Raw genomic sequence first — 22,198 nt, forward strand, 5'->3', positions numbered from 1 at the left:
GGATTCATTTCACGCAAACTAAACTGGTTTAGTTAAAATACTTCAAAATAAATCAGAAGACTATGCTAAACTATGATACGGTAAGAAAAAAGGCAATGACTTTTACAGCTGATTGTCGTATAAATATCAATGTATAGTAAATATGACGATTTGGCCACAGCATATGAATATTGTCTCGTAATGTTATATGGACGGCGTTATGCATCACTTGACCAAGCGCCAAAAATTGATTTTGAGATATTTGACTTCAAAGTTTTCACTCTATTAAAATTTACTATATGTTACTTGTCGTAATTTTTTGTTTTCGAAGAGTTTTTTTTTGTTTCTTATAAGTGCGAAATAGTAACTTTGCCAATATTAAAGAAAAACAAAAAAAAAAAAATAATAAAAAGTCTTTTGGTCGACTTACGATTTTCGCCACATTGTGTAATTGTGTTATACATCAATAGACCAAGCGACATGGAGGTCGTTTGGTCTAGTGATGAGTAACTAAAATATCACTTTGTAACAAAAACAATTAGGAGTGATGTAACAAAAACAAATAAACTAAAGCTGGCTAGCAGAAGGTGCTGGAGAGTGACTACTTGACACTCAAAAGAGGATTCGGCCAATTTGCAAGCCCTACAGAGACCGTAAAGTGGGAATATGAATGACAAGATACTAAAAAAAATAGAAATAATATAAATGAAAGTGGTAAATTATGGAAGTTGCTCTAAGATTGATTGGGCGCCAGGAAAGTATTAACATATACCTTCCAAGGTATCTTGTAAAGCTATTTGCTGCAAAAAAAGGGAAACAGGTATTAATTAAAATATTTAGTTTTCACCACAAATTTTAATACCTATCCAAATATATACAGTATAATTTTTTTTATAGCTACCCACCACCAATTATGTACAGTCAACCTAGTTACTTATATACAAAAAAAAAATACCCCGGTTATCCACAACTGATCCTAGATAATCTGAATTTATAAATAATAAAATATAAGAAAATTTTAATGATTCGTCCTAAAAAGGTAATTTACTGGCCTACTAGAGAGGTAACCCTGTACTTCGGCTTTCAATTAAATATTCGGCTAAAGTAATGAGGACACTATCCTGAAGGGATAGATGTCCAAAGGTGTAAATATATAATAATACAATAACAATTAATACCTCTCTGATTAAATGTGTACACATAAAACCGTACAACAGAGTTGAAAGGGAGGTCTTAAAAACCTCTACCTGTAGTTGACAATTAGTCCTTAAATGTTATTCAGTAAATTGTTTAAAAAAAATGACGGTTCTTATTATTAAATGAAATAGTAGAAGTTAAATATACAAAAAAAATATTACACAAAAAATGATTCAAATTGGTGAATAAGACTTAATACAAATAAATAGTGTTCCACACTCTAAATGGGGGAGATCGTTCCGACTGGTTCCCTGAAGTTGTCCGGGAATAGTTTCAGAGAGGTCTGGACCTCTAAAGGAACAGCTATGGGTGACGGACAATTATGTAAATCCAAACTTATATTTCTTTTTTTTTAAACCAAAATCCAAAAAAACAAAATACTAAATTTTTCATCTGACTTCTGCTTGACTAGCAAAGGTAGGCTAAAAAAAACATTTGTTTTAGAGTTCTTTCTTACTCTTGATACAAAGTAGGGAAAAACACCAGGTTTATAAACCTTGAAAGGTTTTATAAAGGTTACTTAATGAAGCATGAAAAAAAAAAAAAAAAAAACTTAATGGTTTTGTAAATGCATTTTTGACCTTCGCATGGTTTGACAATATTTTAAGTAAAATGGATTAATTATATCGACAATTTTAACGAAAAGCATGACATGGATAATAATATATTTTATGATATAAAGAACGGTACAAGACAGAATATTTTTATCGATACTCTTAATAGATAATAGATTGTTTTAACGATATATAATTATGTTTTTAGGGCCAGGAAGTAAAATTAAAATACATATGATTTTATATCAATAACACTTTCGATTTAGATGTTGAATATTTCTTAATGAAATGATGGAAAACAGTTCAGATAAATATATCGAATCAACTGAAAAATGACAATACTATAGGATCTCAAAATGGCTGATGGTTTTTATATTTTCATTTTATTGATAATTGGATACACTTACCAGCTCAGAGTGGCTATAAACCAAGCAGGACACTTAAAAAAACCCCAAACTAAAACTTCCTGCTACTTCTTCATAAAAAAACTTTAAAATTCCAAAAAAAACCTTTTAAGCCACCTCTGTCCCCTACCTTTGAACTCAAGTGTCTTTCACGAACGTCGAAGCAGAAGTGCGCAATGGGCACGGGTTTTGAGCTAGCTAAACTATAGTTGCAAACATGGACGCTGGGTGTCGCTGTTCAATACCAACTTAGAATTTAAAAATTTAGAAAATTATTAAGAGGATATGGATTTAAAAATTTTATTTAAAGTGAATAAAGAATTATTGAAGTGACGGACTCGTTACAACTTTTAGTGAATGATTGGTAGGCCACAAGCTATTATTTCTTTTTGGGTATGACAAAAGTCGTTTTTTTGAATATTTTATATTACTTAAGAAATTAATCAAAAATATAAAATCTTCTAATGTCGTCTTCTATTGTATTGTTTCTGAAAAGGGAGCAATACAAAGGTTTTGCATCATTTGGTATTAGGTGCGTTAAAGATCTTAAGTTCGTAAGCCTAGGCACAGAAAGTGGCTTGCCTGTGGGCCAAAGAGGAATCAAGTGGTTACTTAGGGATTGCATTGCAACAGGCCGTCCTTTTTGAAATTCCTTGTAAAGATTTACTTCAACTTCACTAGTGTTAAAATCAGTTTTCATAAAAATAATCAGTGGTATATCCTTTCCTATTTAAATTTCTCTTGTTTTAAACCAGCCTTACTGTTTTCTATGTCTGACTTCGGTTTGTAATCATAGTTTCCAACTTTTTGTTCCAACGAATTCTTCTTTTTTCATTCTGTGAACTACTAGTGGGTTCTTTTTACGGGATTTTTTCATCACGTTTAGGTAATCATCAACGGTATATAAACGTTGTTGAAATTTTATGGCATTTTCAAAATCTCCAAAATCACTACCATTGGGTAAAAGCTATGACTAGGAAAGAAATAGCGTAATTTAATTTTTTCAATGGTAGCATGAGTTTCCAAAATCGTTTTCACAATCAAAACTATTTTGATGTTGCTATTTTGTTTGTTTTGGCCGCTACAAGAGTCTGAATACAAAATTACTTAATGTTTTGCGGAAGTAACATTTTCTTCAATGTGTTTCTTAAGACAACTGCCTACGTCCTGGGCTCCCCGACCAGCTTCATCTTCTAATCAAATATAACAATGACCTTTGTTATCCTTGGCGCTATGGATACCAAGGTTGTAAATACATAATTGGCGCTTATAATATACGATATTTATTGGAATTCTCGGAAGGGGAAGAGTTTTCTTTAAATCAAAACAAAAGGTTTTCACTTCTGGTTGATCGTTGCTCATCTTCATGTCTAGCTTTCTTTTAGATTGTGCATTTTCAGCTTCTTCTAAGTACACTTTTTTTTTTCTTTTTTTAACTTGCTTAATTGTTCGTTATTTGTGCAATTTTTAATTTCTAATTCGAAACAATCACATCTACTACAAGTAACTTTTTTCTTTGAAGAGTAAATCGTGTTAAAAACATTTTTTTTGTAAAACGAAAATTTAACAAATGTAGAGCATATAGTGAAATCTGAATATCTTGGTGAAATTTGGTAATAATAATAACAACATTAAACTTAATGTGGCTTGTAGATCAGCCCTAATAATTAATAATCTTTATTCTAAGATAAAAGATAAGACTCCCATAGATAGGCTTAGTAACATTGTCTACAACATTCCATGCCTCTCTTGCAGCAATTCCTACATCGGCCAAACATCTCAATTATTGAAATCACGTATTACACTACACAAAAGTGATTCTCGACTTCACCCTGACCGCTGTGCATTAGCCAAACATGTCCATTCCACTGGTCATCTCATGGACTATACTAACACTACAAGTCTCCACCGTGAGAACAATAAATCTAAAAGAGAGTTCATTGAAATGTCTTATATTTTCGTTAACGATTTCTCCATCAATGTTAAGAGTGACATTAAGAATCTAAGCGATATATACCACTTCTTACTTAAATCAGATACCAAGAACAATACAACATCACAGATAACTAACTTGAATGATATATCCATTAACAACGAACCTACTTTAATAATTAATTTTCATTAACTAAAAAAGATAGCATTCCCTTGCTTTTCTTAGATACATCTCAATAAGGTATTATAATAATACATGAACAATATAATTTCAATTAAGAAAATCTAAAATAATATTTGCCTATACTGGGATTTAACTTCATTCGGTTTTACCAATGAACCTTAACGACATAAAGATTCAAAAGAACTACTTGAATTGTCAGCACATGCGTTCTGGTAGAACAGAACCTCACATTTAAACTTTCTAACGATCAAAAATTTAGTTATTGCCGATAATTCAAAGAATTACCTCCTTTTAAATGTAGTTACATTGGGTTTTTCGATTAACCTTGGGTAAACCTTTGCGTTTTAAGTTCAAAGCTACCATACATTTCCAACGTTAAAAAAAACTTTTTTTTGCACATAGTAACAAAAAACACCACTATGTTGTTACTAGCTAAGTTTTTTAACATTCTAACTCTACAATTCTAAGTTACGGTAAGATCAATAATGTTTTTAATAGATAATATGTGGTAGCTAATTATGATTTATTCTCTTTCAGCCCTGAAGAAGCCAAATTAATTCTCTTTGGCGAAAACGTTCGGCGAAACAATTGATACTCATTAGAGTCTTTCTTGCAGATTTCCCCAATATTTAAGAGTTTACTATTTAACTGGGTGTAGAGTTGTGTTATAGAGGTAGCACCTTTTATCGGAACGACCACATCGAGCGTCATAGACGGGAGATGGTTCTTGATAACTGGTCCTCATAAGACAGCTAATTCTCACTTATGGCTCCACGTGCCACACCCCGGGCAACTGCATTGGTCTGCAGGCTAAACTAAGTGAAGGTAGCCAGATATGGCGAAAATTTTACCGAGCGATTGCCGGTATAAGCGATCTCCCACTTGCTGACCAACGGCTTCGGGCGGATGAGTTGGTAAGTGGTAGGGATCAAACTAGCACGCAGCGTCTGACCCAGAGTGGGCGGCTGCAAATAGCGTCTGTGTCCAGAGGATCGGTTAAAATACGAACCAGAGAAGGCAACGGGAAACGACTCTGGTATATATTTCCCAAGAAAACTACAATGAAAGCACAAACAGAAATGGCCCCTAGTCCCCGGCAGAATATACCCAGAAACGTTAAAATTAATCAGCGAAGAAAATATCGAAATATTTGTCCTTTTATTCAATCGCATTTATGGTACCCAAGATTGGCTGGAGTCAATATTCATCCCACTACCAAAAAAGCCAAACCCACAACACTGCAATGAGTTCCGTCTGATAAGCCTTATGAGTCATGCAGTGAAAGTCCTACTAAAAATCGTACATAATCGTATCTATAGAAAGTGCGAAACAATCATCGGAGACGATCAGTTTGGATTCAGAGCCGGCATGGGAACGAGAGAAGCCCTGTTCAGTTTACTAGTTCTCGCCCAAAAATGCTACGACCAACAGAAAGATATATTTATATGCTTTATAGACTTCGAAAAAGCATTTGATAGAGTAAGACACGACCTACTATTAGAACGTTTGCAAGAAGTCGGTTTAGATGGAAAAGACATCAAATTCTTAAAAAACTTGTACTGGAACCAAAACGCTAGAGTTAGGATCGAAGGTTCCACATCCGCAGAAGTAGAAATTAGGAGGGGAGTTAGACAAGGATGTGTTCTGTCGCCTCTGCTGTTTAATTTTTACTCCGAGTTTCTATTTAAAGAAGCATTGGAGGATTCCAAGGATGGAGTCAAGGTGAATGGCGTAAATATCAACAGTATCAGATACGCCGATGATACAGTGTTAATTGCGGATTCCGACGTAGGTCTACAACGACTCATCGACAAGACCAACTCGACTTGTGAGCAATTTGGTATGAAAATAAACATTAAAAAAACCAAAGTGATGTCAATCCGAAAAAATTAAAACGTACCTCAACCTTGCACAATAAATGGGCACATTTTAGAACAGGTCAATAGATTTAAGTACCTGGGATGTTGGATCGATAGCAGCCTAAATCCTGATCTAGAAATAAGATCGAGAATAGAACAGGCCAGAAAATCTTTCGAAAAAATAAAAAAACTGCTTTGTGATTCTCGAATAAAACTTGAAATTCGACTACGTTTATCAAAATGCTACGTCTGGTCGACTCTTCTATATGCAGTTGAAACGTGGACCCTAAAAACATCAACCGTAAATAAATTGGAGGCCTTTGAAATGTGGATCTACCGGAGAATGCTCAAAATTTCATGGACATCGCACACCTCAAACGAAGAAGTGCTGCATAGAATAGGCAAGGAAAGAGAACTTTTTAACACAGTAAAAGTTAGAAAAACATCATACCTAGGCCACATACTGAGAAATAATAAGTACCAATATGCCCAACTTATAGTGAAAGGAAAAATCGAAGGAAAGAGAGGCCTAGGAAGGAAAAGACTATCGTGGCTCAGAAACATCCGACAATGGACAGGGCTAAATTTTGAACAGCTAATAAGAACAGCTGAAGATAGAGAAGATTTTAAAATTGTAGTAGCCAACCTCCATTGAGGAGAGGGCACTTTAAGAAGAAGAAGACTATTTAACTTATCTGCAAAGATTAAATTTTTTTTATATATATACAGGGTGGTCCTTAAGTAATTGTACAAAAAGAAACCGTAGATTCTGCACTTTAAAATATTACGATTTAAGTCAACTTGCTTTATTAAAATGTTGATATTAAGAAAGATACAGGGTGTTAAAGTGGAAATTTAAAATTATATTTTTTGCTATAACATATTTATGGACAAAAATTTATAATTGGATGTTTTTGGGTAGAAACAATTATAATTTGATGCGTAATTTGGTGTATCTGATAGAGGGCGCCACATATGCCACATATGTGTCATAAATTTGCGCTTAATTTTTTTCTTTTTAAGTTAGCCCAATTTTTATTAAAAAATATTAAAGACACATTATTTTTACAAAGAAAAGGTATACTTGTTAATAACTTCAAAATTCAACCGTTTTCGAGATAATCGCATTTTATAAGTCAGCTGCATGATAATTCTTAGTTGTGATAATTTTGCGGTAAAGCACTGAATACCTGTGAATAAGCATAATTATTAGTTTGTTCTTATTAAAACAACTCAAATATGATAATGTAATTTCCGAAAATGCTTTGTTATGGTTGCTAAATGTCTTATTGGAGAGAAGCTTCTATCTTCGTTTTTGAGTGCCGTGTTTGTATTCAGAAGTTGGCCGTCATCATGTTTACAATTTCCTTTATATATCGCTTTTATAAGTTTCTATGCTGACGTTGTATTACTTTTTCTTTATTGTAAAATTGTGAGGTGAGAGTCACGGAGGAAGCGCTACGAGACGGCGTCACGAGCGCTACGTGACGCCGTAGCGCTTACGCTACGGCGTCACGTTTAACGTTAGTTGTCAATAAATTCCTTTCAAACTATAATCAAATTTTATTTTTAAACGTCTCATTTATTTTATATAATAATTTACTATCAAATTAGTGATCGAATATCAAATTTATATTTCAATAATAACTTAATATATTAAGTCCCACTTTGACGGGTCTGTATTTTGTTGATACGTTAGCAGGTGGCGCTACTAGCAACCTTAATTTATTGAACTATTTTAATATAATATAATTTGTTTAAAATATAAATAATAAATAAATAAAAAAGTTACTTTATTAAATGTTAAAAATAATATTTAAAAAATATAGAAAACATGATATGAAGCTAAGTGCTAGTCTACAATGCCAGCTATTGTACCTACCACGTTTTTTTTAAGGCAGTTTTGATGCTAGCATGTTAAGAGAGAAGGGCATTTCCAACATGAATTTAAAATAAACGTATGGTGTGGAATCATTGGTAATCATTTATTAGGGCCACGCGAGTTACCTCGTAATTTGAATGGTGAGAACTATTTATATTTTTTACAAAACGAGTTTATTGATTTGTTGGATGAACTGCCATTAAACTTAAGGCAAAATATGTGGTTTATGCAAGATGGTGCACCACCACATTATACAAGGGCAGTGAGAACATACTTGAATACCAACTCTCTGGAACGTTGGATTGGTCGTGGTAGTCATTTTCCTTGGCCACCACATAGCCCAGAATTTAATCCGCTAGATTTTGGTGTATGGGGCGCAATGAAACAACGTGTCTACAAGAATCCCATAAACACTCGCAACCAACTTTGGGAAGAAATAAATACTGCAGCAGTTTCTATTGAACCGATGATGCTATTTAATATGAGACGATCTTTTATGGAACGGATTGATAAATGTATTGAGGAAAATGGTGGACATATCAAACACTTACTTTGACAAAGAGTTATTTATCTTAATTAGTTTAACTATTTCTTAATTTGGTTTGAAAAATAAAATGTTTATAACTTTAATTTATTATAAAACGTAAAATGTTTGATGTCAAATCCAATTATCCTATTATTTTGTCAAATCATATTATTAATTATCCTGTTGATATATTTATTTTATTTAATATTTCGTTAGCTATTAACTTTATTAAAGGCATTTTGTACCAAAATTCAGAAGTATTGATGTTTTTGCCTAATTTTCTTTCGTTGCCTGGAGTAATTGCGTTAAATCTGAATTATGTAGTTGATTTGTAAAATGCGATTATCTCGAAAACTGTTGAGTTTTGAAGTTATTTACAAGTATACCTTTTTTTTGTTAAAATAATGTATCTTTAATATTTTTTATCAAATATATCCATAACTTAAAGAGCAAAAAAGTTAGGTGCAAATTTATGCCACATATGTGGCATATGTGGCGCCCTCTACCAGATACGTCAAAGTGTGCATTAAATTATAATTTCTTATATTTAATAGTATCCAGTTGTTAATTTTTATACATAAATGTTAACAAACATAAAAGTTATAGCGAAAAATATAATTTTAAATTTCCACTTTAACACTTTAACTTTAACATTTCCACTTTAATATTAATATTTTATTTAAGTTGACTTAAATCGTAATATTTTAAAGTGCAAAATCTACGGTTTCTTTTTGTACAATTACTTAAGGACCACCCTGTATATATATATATAGATATTTATATATATATATATATATATATATATATACATATATATATATATATACATATATATATATATACATATATATATATATACATATATATAATTTTATAATTAATTGCCCCAAACATATTTGTTCAAATATAAGCCAAACTTGACTGGTCTTTTACCAAGCTGTATATTTATGTGATTGACCTCATTTGAGCCTCATTTTTTTCGATTCCTTTGATATCATAATTTTTTAATCAAGACAACTGTTACTTCTATGTAACATGATAATTAGCTTTATGTATCATGTATCCCCCTAATTTGTGTTGCATTGTGGATGGACTAATGGATTATTAATTTTCATGTGGTTTATTGGTTGAATACTTGATCTATAAGATTTGTCGATTATTATCGAAGTAGGCAGGACGAGCTCGAAATATTTATAGAAAATAAATTAATTGGGAAACAAAAAACAAGATTAAGTTTTAGACATTTCTCAGAAATATCAACACAAAAATAAATAGCATATGCGTTGTTCTACTACCTTTTACTATGAGCTAATCGTCATATTACATATTAAATTTCAATTACATTTCGCATACATTTCATTTCCACTTTTCTATACTTTCGATATTGTCAAATATAGTTTCGTGATTAAATTTCTTAAATTGTTATTTTTTAGATAAAGAGTTATCTGCAGCCAAAGAAAGACAAGAAATAGAGCTAGCGGCTCAACGTGCAACCTTACAGGAACAAAGGACTCATATCGATATTTTAGATACTGCTCTAACCAACGCGCAAGGAAACGTCGTACGCTTGGAAGAAGAGGTAAGTTGAGAATTATAAAAATTGAAATTTAGCCAATATATTTGCATGTCCATTATCAAGGACTCTCCGTTTAATATCAATATATTATATCTATATACCTATATATGTATATATATATATATATATATCTTTATATCTATATATATATATATATATATATATATATATATATATATATATATATATATATATATATATATATATATATATAGATCTTTATATATATCTATATATAGATATATATATATATATATATATATATATATATATATAGATATATATATATATAGATATATATATATATAGATATATATATATATATATATATATATATATATATATATATATATATATAGATATATATATATATAGATATATATATATATATATATATATATATATATATATATATATATATATAGATCTTTATATATATCTATATATAGATATATATATATATATATATATATATATATATATATATATATATATATATATATATATATATAGATATATATATATATATAGATATATATATATATAGATATATATATATATAGATATATATATATATATATATATATATATATATATAGATATATATATATATATATATATATATATATATATATATATATATATATATATATATATATATATATATATATATATATATATATATATATATATATATATATATATATATATATATATATATATATATATATCTTTATATTCATAACTCGCGTGACAGTAAGAATAACTGTAATTTCAATATCTCATATTGTTTATCCTTTCTCTTGTGTTCTAACATTCCACATTTATGCTCTAATTTAATTCAACTCTACTATGACATAAGGATTTGGATAATTTAGATCGATCTCTGAATGAATTTTATTGTTTAAAAAATATATTCCATGAAAACCCTTGAAAGTATTTAATGAAACAAGACTGTATCTTATTGTTTGTACAATAATCTTTGTCTCTACCATAATGTTTTTAAATTCTTTGTCTCTACCATAATGTTTTTAAATGCCAATTATATTTTTTATTTAAATTTTACTTACTTATTATTATTATATACTTGTTTACGAAAATATTTACCAAAACAACACATTAAAAGGAAAAGTGGAAGAGGAACTAACCGACTCTATTGAAGCTGGCAATGGGATAAGACAGGGAGATTCCCTGAGTCCTCTATTGTTTAACCCGATTATAGATGAAATAATAAAAAAGTAAGCCTTAAAAAGGATACCAAATGGGAGAAAAACAACTTAAAATAATCTGCTATGCAGACGATGCAATACTACTCTCTCAAAGTGAAGACGATTTACAACGTATGCTGCACCAATTTAATATAACCGCCAGAAAATTTAACATGTTAATTTTCCCAAAAAAGACAAAATGCATGGTTACAACAGCAAATTTACTAAGATGTAAATTGGAACTGGAAGGTCAGATAATTGAACAAGTGATGGAGTTTAAATATCTAGCATCACATTTTTTAGCTACGGAAAGCTCAAAACTGAAGTGGAAGATCAAGTGAATAGAGCAAACAGAGCGGCAGGCTGCCTGAATAAAATAATATGGAGAAATAAAAATATCGAGAAAGAAATGAAAGGCACAATTTACAAACCAGTCATCAGACCAATAATGACATACTCGGCAGAAACACGAACTGACAGAGAGAGGACAAAAATGAGGTTAGAAACAGCAAAGATCAAAACACTTTAAAAAATTGATGGCAAGACACTATGGGACAGAGCTAGAAGTACAGATATATGATGTAGGTGCAAGATGGAGAACATTAAGAACTGTAAGGTAAGAAATAGAAGAGTAGAATGGAACGATCATATAAGCCGAATGACAACAAATAGAGTAGTAAAGACGGCAAGAGCCGGTTCTCCAATAGGAAGACGATCAGTGGGAAGACCACTAAAACGATGGAATGAAAACTTACCATAGACACATTGAAAAACAGACAAAGTCATGTCTACATAAAAAGGAGAAGAAGAAGAATTTTACTTACTCATTTTTGATTTTGTGAGGTATGATTTTTAAAAAAATAGTTTTTATCAGTAATGAATGAGTTATGAAACGATACTGTATATATAGTTTTGCACTGAGTTTAACTACTGCTATTATGTAAAGTGTATGTTTATTCAAAGCCAGTTCTACTTTTCCAGTCATTCTGCTGTACGTCTGGCAACGATTATAGGTCGGTTTAACATCTAATTCGTATTGTACCTATGTGTACCTAAAAAATTCTTAAATTGGTTTATAAATGTTTGGCATTTTTTATTGTTACTTATAATTTGTAAATCAATCCACACATTTGACTGATTATCCTTGGATATGCTCCTATAAATCTGTTGTCCACTGATAAGTCAATTTTGGAACCAGTGTCCGATTTGACATTATTTTGATATCTGTATGAATTGAGTATTGGTATTTAAGTCTATCTTATGCTATGCTAAAGCTTTAGTTTATTTTACTTTAGATAGTATGTGACTTGTAAGTAACTTAATTACATTTGGGTATCTTTAGATGAAACAGTATCCTTCCTTCTTTCTACATCATTCATAATCTGTGGTTAATTATAATCGTACGTATCATTGTAGATTGTTTGGAAATTAGTATTTTTTTTAAGGTAGTAAAAGCCATATTTGGCAAACTAGTTCCATTGCTATAATTTTTTTCAGTTTTGGATTAATTTGTGCAATCTCTTGATTGCACCGCAATGGTGTCATTATTTCATACTCAAGATCCAGGATTTATTTTGGCATTTATTTTTCCACCTTAGTCCAAGTTCTCCGCTGGGCCATCTCCAAGGGAAGTCTATGGAAACTGAAAGAAAAAGTTTTTAAGTTACTGTGTGGAACACTTTAGCGTTCCGGTTCAAGTTACGGCTGTATTAAGTGTACCATTTTTTACATTAAATTGTTTTTATTAACTTTTTGCTATATCGTCTTCAAAGTTTAACTTTTGCTTTGTGCTTTCATTTCAGTGTGTGGCTGCGTTTATGTTAGCAAGTGTGTATTTGGTACTGGTCCTAAATATTAATGAGTCTTGGAAAATATAGCGGATTAAACTAAAAACAAAATCGTAAGTGAAATATGAGACTAACATCACAAATAATATAAAAAGAGCCAGTTAAATATTGTCAGTTTAAATAATATAAACTTTTCATAACCTTAAAAATAACATCATAGTAGGTATATTCAAAAACAAAGGTAATTTGCTTTCCTATCTAAACCCAAATTAATTAACCATTTTAAGTGGCCATACACTACTTAAAATATACTGAATAAAATAATGGAAAATATTGTACTTACAAATAATATGAATTGTTGGAAGAAATAATAAGAGTATCTATAAATAAACAGCGATCTAAAGAATTTGATTTGAACTAACTAAAAAATATAAAAGACAAAATAACATAGTTATTTTTGGGATTATTCGAGAAAAACAAGAATTACAAATGCAAGGTATAATTGAAGAAACTAAAAAATTTAAAAGGAACAAATATAAATATTGCGCAAGACCTTACAAGAGAGCAACAGGAAGAACATAAAATACTACGTAAACATCTACTACTCACTAGGCAGGACATAAACAATACCTGCTTTATTACAAATCATAAACTTTACATTAACGAGGATTTCTATACAGTCGTAGAGCTCCAACAAGAATCAAATACAGAATTGGAAAATAGAACCATTATTATTATTTATATAATAAGTAATTTGTTGACATATACATTAAGCGTCCACTGTTTAGATTTTTTTGTGTTCCGTTTCTTTTGTTCTATACATTGTGATTTGTGGATATATAGTATAGGTAAAAGTTTATGGTCGGTATGGACCTTAGGACCTGAGATGGAGTGAGAAACACCTGTTTTAAAAGAGAGATGTGTATTAGGTCCGCCCTTTATATCGTCGAAAATGCATTAGTGGAAATAATAAAAAAGAGGAAGTTCAACGTTGCCAAACTTATTGGTTTTATTTGACCTGTTGTCTTTTTAACATTTGAAGAATGTTAATAAGATAGTAGAAGAAGTGTAAGATAATCAAATTTGGGCGAATTGATTTAAATGGCAGCTTACAGTTTTTTATTAGGAATATGCCACAATTTTATTTTACAATAAGCGTAATTTAACATTTTGATTTCCACTTCGGAAATCTTTTATATAAATAAAATTTATTCATGTTTCGTATTTTAAGTACGATTTCCGAATTGGAATCTAAACATCTAAATAAGCTTATTTTAAAGCCGCATTGTGCCTTATTCTCAATAAAAATAATAAACTGCGTTATGACGCCACAATAAAAAAGCTTCATACAAAATTATTTGGCAACGTCGCGGTGTCAAACTAAGGACACTTTGATTTTAAAACTGATAACGAGTAGAGGTGGGTCGTTGACGTTTTTAACGTTAACGCAACTGAACCGTTTTTCGTAAACAAGTAACTAGTTAAATTATTCTCAAACTAGTTGATTGTTTAACAGTAGTTTCAAGTAAGACAGTACATAAACAAACATATTGGCTATTATCGTTTATGGGTATATGTATTGAAGTGAAATATTTATTATAATATTTATAATAATGAAGGATATATTTATTATAACTTGAAAAATAAATTACACAATACAAATAGTAAATCGTACTTACATTTACATTACACGTTTTTATTAAATCGCGAATCGTCTAAATGGACATATAAAAACATAAGTTTTTCCACTTTACTTGTTGTTAACCGTGTTCTTCTTTTATTTAAAATTAAACCAGATTTTGAACATGTGTTCACAAGGAACAGATGGCTACAATATTACAATATTTTATGAATATAGTGGTTAAGTTAGGATATACATGGCGATGGTTTTTCCACCACTGTAATGGACAGTTCCAATCTCCGTTCGAATTTTTTCTGGGTAATATATCATCAGACAAATACATGTTGACTTCTTTATAGCTCTCGATACAGGTGTACGTTTAGATGAGTCATGCCCAATTAATTCATCAAAAATACACCACTTAAGTCATCTTTATCGGTTTCTGTTTCTTGTACTGGTTGATTTTTAATAGTGCAATCTTCTTTTTCTTTAATTATAGAAGTAACCAGATTCTTAACTCTTTCTTTTGTCAACTAATATTGGCAACGGCATAAGAATGCAGAAGGCAAAGAGGAACCACTGCATTAACGGCTCATAGAGCATACCCCGAAAAATCACTATAGAATTGACACTGCAATTGCAAACCATTAAAGATAGTTCAAACACTCCTGACCATGGAGCTGCGCGAAGGCGGAGTCAAATTCACGTAAAGGCAGAAAGGTTTTATTGTAAGTGGAATTATACAGTGCATAGTACAATGCGTTTCGCATGGAAGTGGGGACTAAACCAAATTTCGTCTACTGCGCCGTGGTCAGGAGTGCTTGCACTATCTCTACTAATCATGAAAAGCGGGGGCCAAGATTCGACAGGAGAGGAGAAATATATTTATACCACAAGGCCTCTCAAGTCGTAAACATGCGAAAACCTCGTGAAGAAATCCTAAGAATAAAGAAATCTAATTTTAGAATGTGCACATGGAATATTAGAAGTCAACGCAATTCGAGAAATGAAAAGAATGAAAATAGACCTACTGGGAATCAGCGAAATGAGATGGTCAGAGTCAGGATCATGTAAAAAGAACGGAAGTGTATTATATTATTCCGGTAACAGTACAGAAGACCCGCATCACAAAAATGGTGTAGGTATATTAGTAACATCAGAACTGAGTAAGTATGTGACCAATTTCGTACCAGTCTCGGATAGAATAATATTACTCCGAATAAATACTCAACCAATTAAAACTAACATACTTCAAATCTATGCCCCGACTGCAGATAGAAAATATGACGATGAAGTCGAGAAGTTGTATGATCGGATTCAAGACATCTTATAGAAACTTAATAAACACGAAATTTTATATATTATAGGCAACTTCAACGCAAAAATTGGGGAAGGTCGACAAGGTCAGACTGTAGGTCCTTATGGTTTAGGACAAGCTAACGATAGAGGATAGAGACTGTATGAATTTTGTAAAGAAAACGATATGATCATTGCAAACACCTGGTATAAACTACCCAAGCGACGACTATACACTTGGAACGCCCCATTTGATGATGGCAATAACCCTGAGTCTTCAAGAAATCAAATAGACTATATACTTGTAAATGAGCGTTTCCGAAATGCCGTCAAAAAAGTCACTACATTTCCTGGGGCAGATATTAGATCTGATCATCAACCACTTGTAGCAGATATTAAACTAAGGTTAAAACGAATTCAGCGACAAAACCAAAAACCAATGTACTTAACTTTGATGATATAAACATAAAACATAACATTAAAAAAGAATTTAACAATAGAATAAAAAACATCGGAGAACAACTAGAAGATCCAGAAGAACTATGGAGTGAATTTAAAAACCAAGGATTATAGAAAAAACTTAATTAAGAAAAATAAATTGATGACAGACGACTTCTTGAAATTAATGGAACAACGTCGACTGATAAAATCTAATGAAACAGAATATAGACACCTGCAGAGAAGAATAAAAAAGGAGATCAAATTAGCCAAAGAAAAATGGATGAGAGAAAGGTGTGACGAAATGGAGGATGTAATTTCTAAACATGACTTATTTCATGTGCACAAAAAACTAAAAGAAATGAGTAACATTTAAAAAACGAGTTCCCTCTGTACTCGTTGACAATAACAAAATTGTTCACAAAATCGTGGACAAAATTATTGTACATGAGCACGGAATAAGAAAAGAATGGCAGCTGTATATATCAGAGTTGTTTGAAGATGACAGGAATAATATTGCCGAATTCTACCAGAACTGTACTGATGGCCCATAAATTATGAAATGCTAGGTAGAACACGCTATAAATAATGCTAAAATTAGAAAGGCTTGTGGTAAAGATCATACACCAACTGAGTTGCTGAAACTAATAGAGAATGATAACGTAAAAGTAGTAGTAAGACTTTTTAATTCAATATATAACACCGAAGTGATTCTCACATATTGGCTCAAATCCATCTTTGTCGCAATACCTAACAAACACAGTGCTAGAAATTGCTCAGAATATCGATTAATTAACCTAATGAGCCACACTCTTAAAATTTTCCTAAGAATACTTCACAACGGAATTAGACGCAAATGCGAAGATCTTGAAGATACCCAATTTGGTTTTAGAAATGCTATGGGAACCAGGGAGGCACTTTTTGTTCTTAACATCTTATTACAAAAATGCCGTAACCAAAGAAAATATGTATTTGTATGTTTCGTGGACTTCGAAAAGGCATTCGATAAAGTACAGCATGTAAAATTAATGCAAATACTGAAAAATATCGGAATAGATGACAAGGATATTCGTGTTATTAAAAATTTGTACTGGAATTAAACTGCTATCGTAAAAATTGGAGATAACTACACCGATGAAATTTCTATAACGAGGAGTCAGATAAGGTTGCATTTTGTCGCCAACATTGTTCAATGTTTACTCGGACCAGTTATTTAAAAAGGCACTTAAGAGACAACCATATGGAATAAAAATCAACGGGGAACTACTTAATGTGATTAGATATGCAGACGATACAGTAATTCTATCAGATAATATTGAAGGTCTTCAAATTCTGCTTGATCGTGTTCACGAGGTAGGAGAGGAAATGGGCATTAAAATAAACTCAAACAAAACCAAATTTTTAGGGTTTAGTCGTGACCCACATCCCGATGCAAATCTTCAATTAAACGGAGTCCAAGTTGAGAAAGTTCACAAAATGACATATTTGGGAACTGTGATAACGGACCAACTAGATCCAGACATAGAAATAAAACGTAGAACAGCAATGACTAAAACTCCTTTTATGAAAATGAAGTCATTTGTTTGCAATAACCATCTCAGTTTAGAACTAAGACAAAGAATGGTTAAGTGCTATGTTTGGTTTGTACTTTTGTATAGTGCAACTTAAAGGTTTAAACTCGCGAAGGTACTTTTTAAAAAGACCCTTGCACTGCTTTATTGATTGAAAATAACTGAATTTAATTACAATACTATTTCTTTTATATAAAAATTAAATTCTGACAAAACTGTTGATTGGGTTTGCTGACCTCCTGGGTTACTGCACCGTAATTTCTTTATGCCCTTGGGAAGTTTTGTGAGGGATGAACAAAACTGAAGGTATGGATTCTGAATCGGCTGTATCGTCTTCTTCGGTTGTCTTCTTTTTCCATATCTCTCGTAATTTGTAAACCAAAATAATGATAAGGGCTGTTGCCAGGATATATATTGGTGGTGTCCATAGATGGTAATGATCCATTGTTTTTAAAGATACGGGTTGGAGTCTTTCTTCTTCCGTTGGGAGTTTATGTAGTTCATCTAACTGGATTCTATCTAATTTTAGAGGCTTTACTGTTGGATTTTCCCCTTGAAGATTAATTTTTATTTTTGGCAGGGTTAGCGGTTCTTCTTATATTGTTGCTTTGGAGTTGATGTAAACTTCGTTGTTGGTTCTGAACTCACATCCTGGGGGTAGTTCTATTAGAAATATTCCTCTGAGTACTTCAATTTTGGAAGTAGAACAGTGGGTGGAGATTTTAGTAGCTTTTGAGAAAACAGCAATATAGTGAGCTTCCGATACTTTTTGGATAATTTTTGTGCTAATCGTGATCGGCACGTTTTGACATTGGGAGGCATCATTGGATAATTTTAGGATTTGATTGATACAGTCGTCAGTTTCTGTATTTTCTTGCGGGAACTTCTCTGGACAAATGAATTTCTTTGGTTCACTCTTTCTGCATGGTAGGTCCATTTATTGAAAAAGTTCTGAGTTAGAAGCTAAATATGGTCCAGGTAGAATAATTATTGTGTTATTTATGGTTGGAAGTGAATATAGATGAAAATATGTGAATACTTTGGAATAAAGAATGGGAAAATGTAAGATAAAGACTAGAGAGTGGTTGGAGTAGTAACCATCTACTTCTACTATCTCGTAATATCTCATCAGGTCTTCTTCTTCGAGGTATGGTAGCTAAGAAGCTGGATGATGTTCTAGCATTTTCTGGATGGTCCATCTTATTTCGTCTGGTTTTATAAGTCCATTATGAAGAGTTTTGATTTTTGCGAATGTGATTGTTGTCTGTAGGTCATCTAATATTTTTATAATGGTTTGTAAGGCTAAATTCATCTGGTCTAAAACGTTTCGAACTTGCATGTTATGGTTGAAATCAAAGACGAATTGGTTTAAGTCTGTTCGGATTTTGTTGGTTTCTGCGGCTATTATCTCTTGATTGTGGGTTAGTAGTGTCACTGTCTCGTTATAGTTGTTCATTATTTTCTTATTAAGGCTTAATTGGTTATTAATGTTGTTAATAATATTTTGTTGATCGAGTTCAAGTGACTGAATTGCTGTATCGTATCTTTCTGCGTCTTCTTGATCTAAGTTTCCTAAGATGGATTTTATAATATTTTCTAATCCATTGATAAGACCTCTTTTATTTCTGTTTGCTGGATAAACTGAGTCGAGTTTCTCTTGGGCTGTTTTAAGAAGATACTGCAATGTTTTGTCGAAGTTCTGTAGACTGTCGAAGTACGGCTGACTTAGTCCATTTTCTATAGCTGTAGTTGTAGTTTGATATTGATATGCCAATGTTTCGATTTCCTGTGCTATTGGTTCCAATTGGAAATAGTGGATGAAATCATGGGTGCTGGTTTGGATTCTGGTTTCTCCAAGCTTAACTGGGAGGATCCCTGGATTGTCTCGAAGGTCCTGGATTTTCACTTCTTGGGCTGTTACTGAGATACATCTGTAAAGTATTTTTGCGGTTAGTTTTTATTGGTGGTTGATGTTTAATATTTTTCTTATGCACCGTAGTATCTTGGGTATCAACAGTAACAGGATTGTTGTTTTGGACTATTTTAGGTGAAAATCTGTATAGGTATATTTTCGTGCTGGGTTTATATGTTATCGGAGAGTGTTGTTTTTCGTTTATCTTTTCAATGTTTTTCTGTTTGCTCTCTTGCAATTTCTTATTTATTTCTTTATACATCTCTTTTGTTTTCAATCTGTGCTCCCGTGTGTAATTATTTATCAGTATTCTTTTAATGTCAATATCAAATGGATCTTGAGCATCTATGTGACCATTAAGGACGTTGATGGGCTTCTGTTTGGTAGCTGAGTGAATAGAATTGTTGTATGCCATAATGGCGTATAGCATCTGGTCTTTTATGTTAAGTGTTTTCTTTTTTTCTTTTAATATTCGAAGATGCTTGATGATTGTGGAGTGAAAGCGTTCGATCATTCCATTGGATTGCGGGTTATCAGGTGTAGTGTAGTGGATTAAGATCTTGTGAGTGTCCACGAATTCTTGAACAAGTCCATTTTTAAATTCAGTTCCACTATCAGAAATTATCATGTGTGGTAGTCCATGGTGGGTGATGAATAGCAGGAATGCGTGTAAGATGTTAATCGCGTTTGATCCTTCTATTGGGTACGCTTGACCGTACTTTGGAAAATGCGTCGATGATGGTAAGGAATTTTTGTCCTGCTGCTTGAAATGTGTCTATGTGAACAAGTTCCAGTGGTTTCGTTGGTGTTGGAGTTAACATAAACTTCGGTTTTTCTGGATTTCTGTCGTATTTGTTTGTTTGACAAGTATCGCAGAGATTAATATAATCTTCTATATCCTTTTTCATCGTTGGCCAGTAATAATGTTTTCTGTTTTGAATTTCTGTTTTATTAATTCCTCTATGATTTGTCTTTACTTGGTGATAGTCTTGTATGATGGTTTTCTGTCTTTCTGGACTGCTTATATCTTCTAGTAAATTGTTACATTTTACAAGATCAAAGGCAGAATTCTTCGTGGAATGTTGGGTACCATCTGTGTTGTTGTCTTGTTGGTATAGCGATTTTATTGGATGACTGTCAATCTTTTGGTTTTCTTCTTGTAGAAGTTTGTCTATTACTTTCATTTCTTCTGCAGTTAGGCCGGATGTTTGTTTTTCTTTGATAATTTCGTCTAAGTTAACCATAGGATCTTCTTCATCTGGATCGCATACTGAGTTTGGATGGTTGATCATAGATATGTTGTCATCTTCTTTTCTGGATAATAGACTGATTATTTCTTCTACGTGTTCGTCAATGGTACTTACTTCTTTAGTGTGGATTTCGACACGGGATAATGCATCAGCGTTCGTATTGGATTTTCCTTTTTTGTATATGACTTCATAATCGAATTCTTCGAGTTTTAGTCTCCATCTAACAAGTTTCGAGTTCGGATCTTTTAAAGAGAATAGCCATTGAAGTGGTCGGTGATCGGAGAGAATTTTAAACTTCCTTCCAAATAAATAAGGTCGAAAATATTTAGTAGCCCATACGATTGCAAGCATTTCCTTTTCGATGGTAGAATATTTAAGCTCGGTCTCGTTCAGTGTTCTTGATGCATATGGAATGGGTTTGTCTTGTCCTACAGGACCCTGTGACAGGATAGCACCTATAGCAAAGTTGCTTGCATCTGTGGTGAGATTGAAAGGTGAATTGTAGAAGTGGTTCGTTGGTTAACAGGTTTTTGCCGATTTTGATACAGTTTAGGAATTGTTCTGTGTGTTCTATCTTGGCATCTTTCTTTAAACATGAGGTGAGCGGTTTTGTTATTTTTGCGAAATCCTTAATGAACTTTCTGTAATATCCAAGTAGTCCTAGAAATCCTCTAATCTGCTTGGTAGTATTTGGTATGGGATAGTCTATGATGGCTTTAATTTTGCTTGGATTTTGTTTTATTTCTTCAGGAGTTACGACGTGGCCCAAGAATTCAACTTCTTTTTTTAAAAATTCGCATTTGTCTATCTGTATCTTGAACCTAGTTTCTCGTATAATCTTTCAATATATATATATATATATATATATATATATATATATATATATATATATATATATATATCTATACAGGGTGGTCCTTAAGTAATTGTACAAAAAGAAACCGTAGATTCTACACTTTAAAATATTACGATTTATGCCAAATTGCTTAAACTACATAATTCATATTTAACGCAATTACTCC

The 22,198-nt window shown here is 31.8% G+C and overlaps 1 protein-coding gene across 8 annotated transcripts in view; it reads left to right on the forward strand.

Annotated features, from left to right (window-relative positions):
• LOC140451284 (angiomotin-like protein 1) overlaps nt 1-22,198 on the forward strand; it is an 880,806-nt gene that overhangs the window by 349,660 nt on the left and 508,948 nt on the right. For all 8 annotated transcript variants that reach the window (XM_072545031.1, XM_072545028.1, XM_072545036.1 and 5 more), the window contains one exon: nt 9,951-10,096. In XM_072545031.1, coding sequence (XP_072401132.1) covers nt 9,951-10,096 — 146 coding nt within the window. The remainder of the gene's footprint in view (nt 1-9,950; nt 10,097-22,198) is intronic.

This window comes from Diabrotica undecimpunctata, chromosome 1 (assembly GCF_040954645.1).
Source record: "Diabrotica undecimpunctata isolate CICGRU chromosome 1, icDiaUnde3, whole genome shotgun sequence".
Taxonomy (NCBI): domain Eukaryota; kingdom Metazoa; phylum Arthropoda; class Insecta; order Coleoptera; family Chrysomelidae; genus Diabrotica; species Diabrotica undecimpunctata.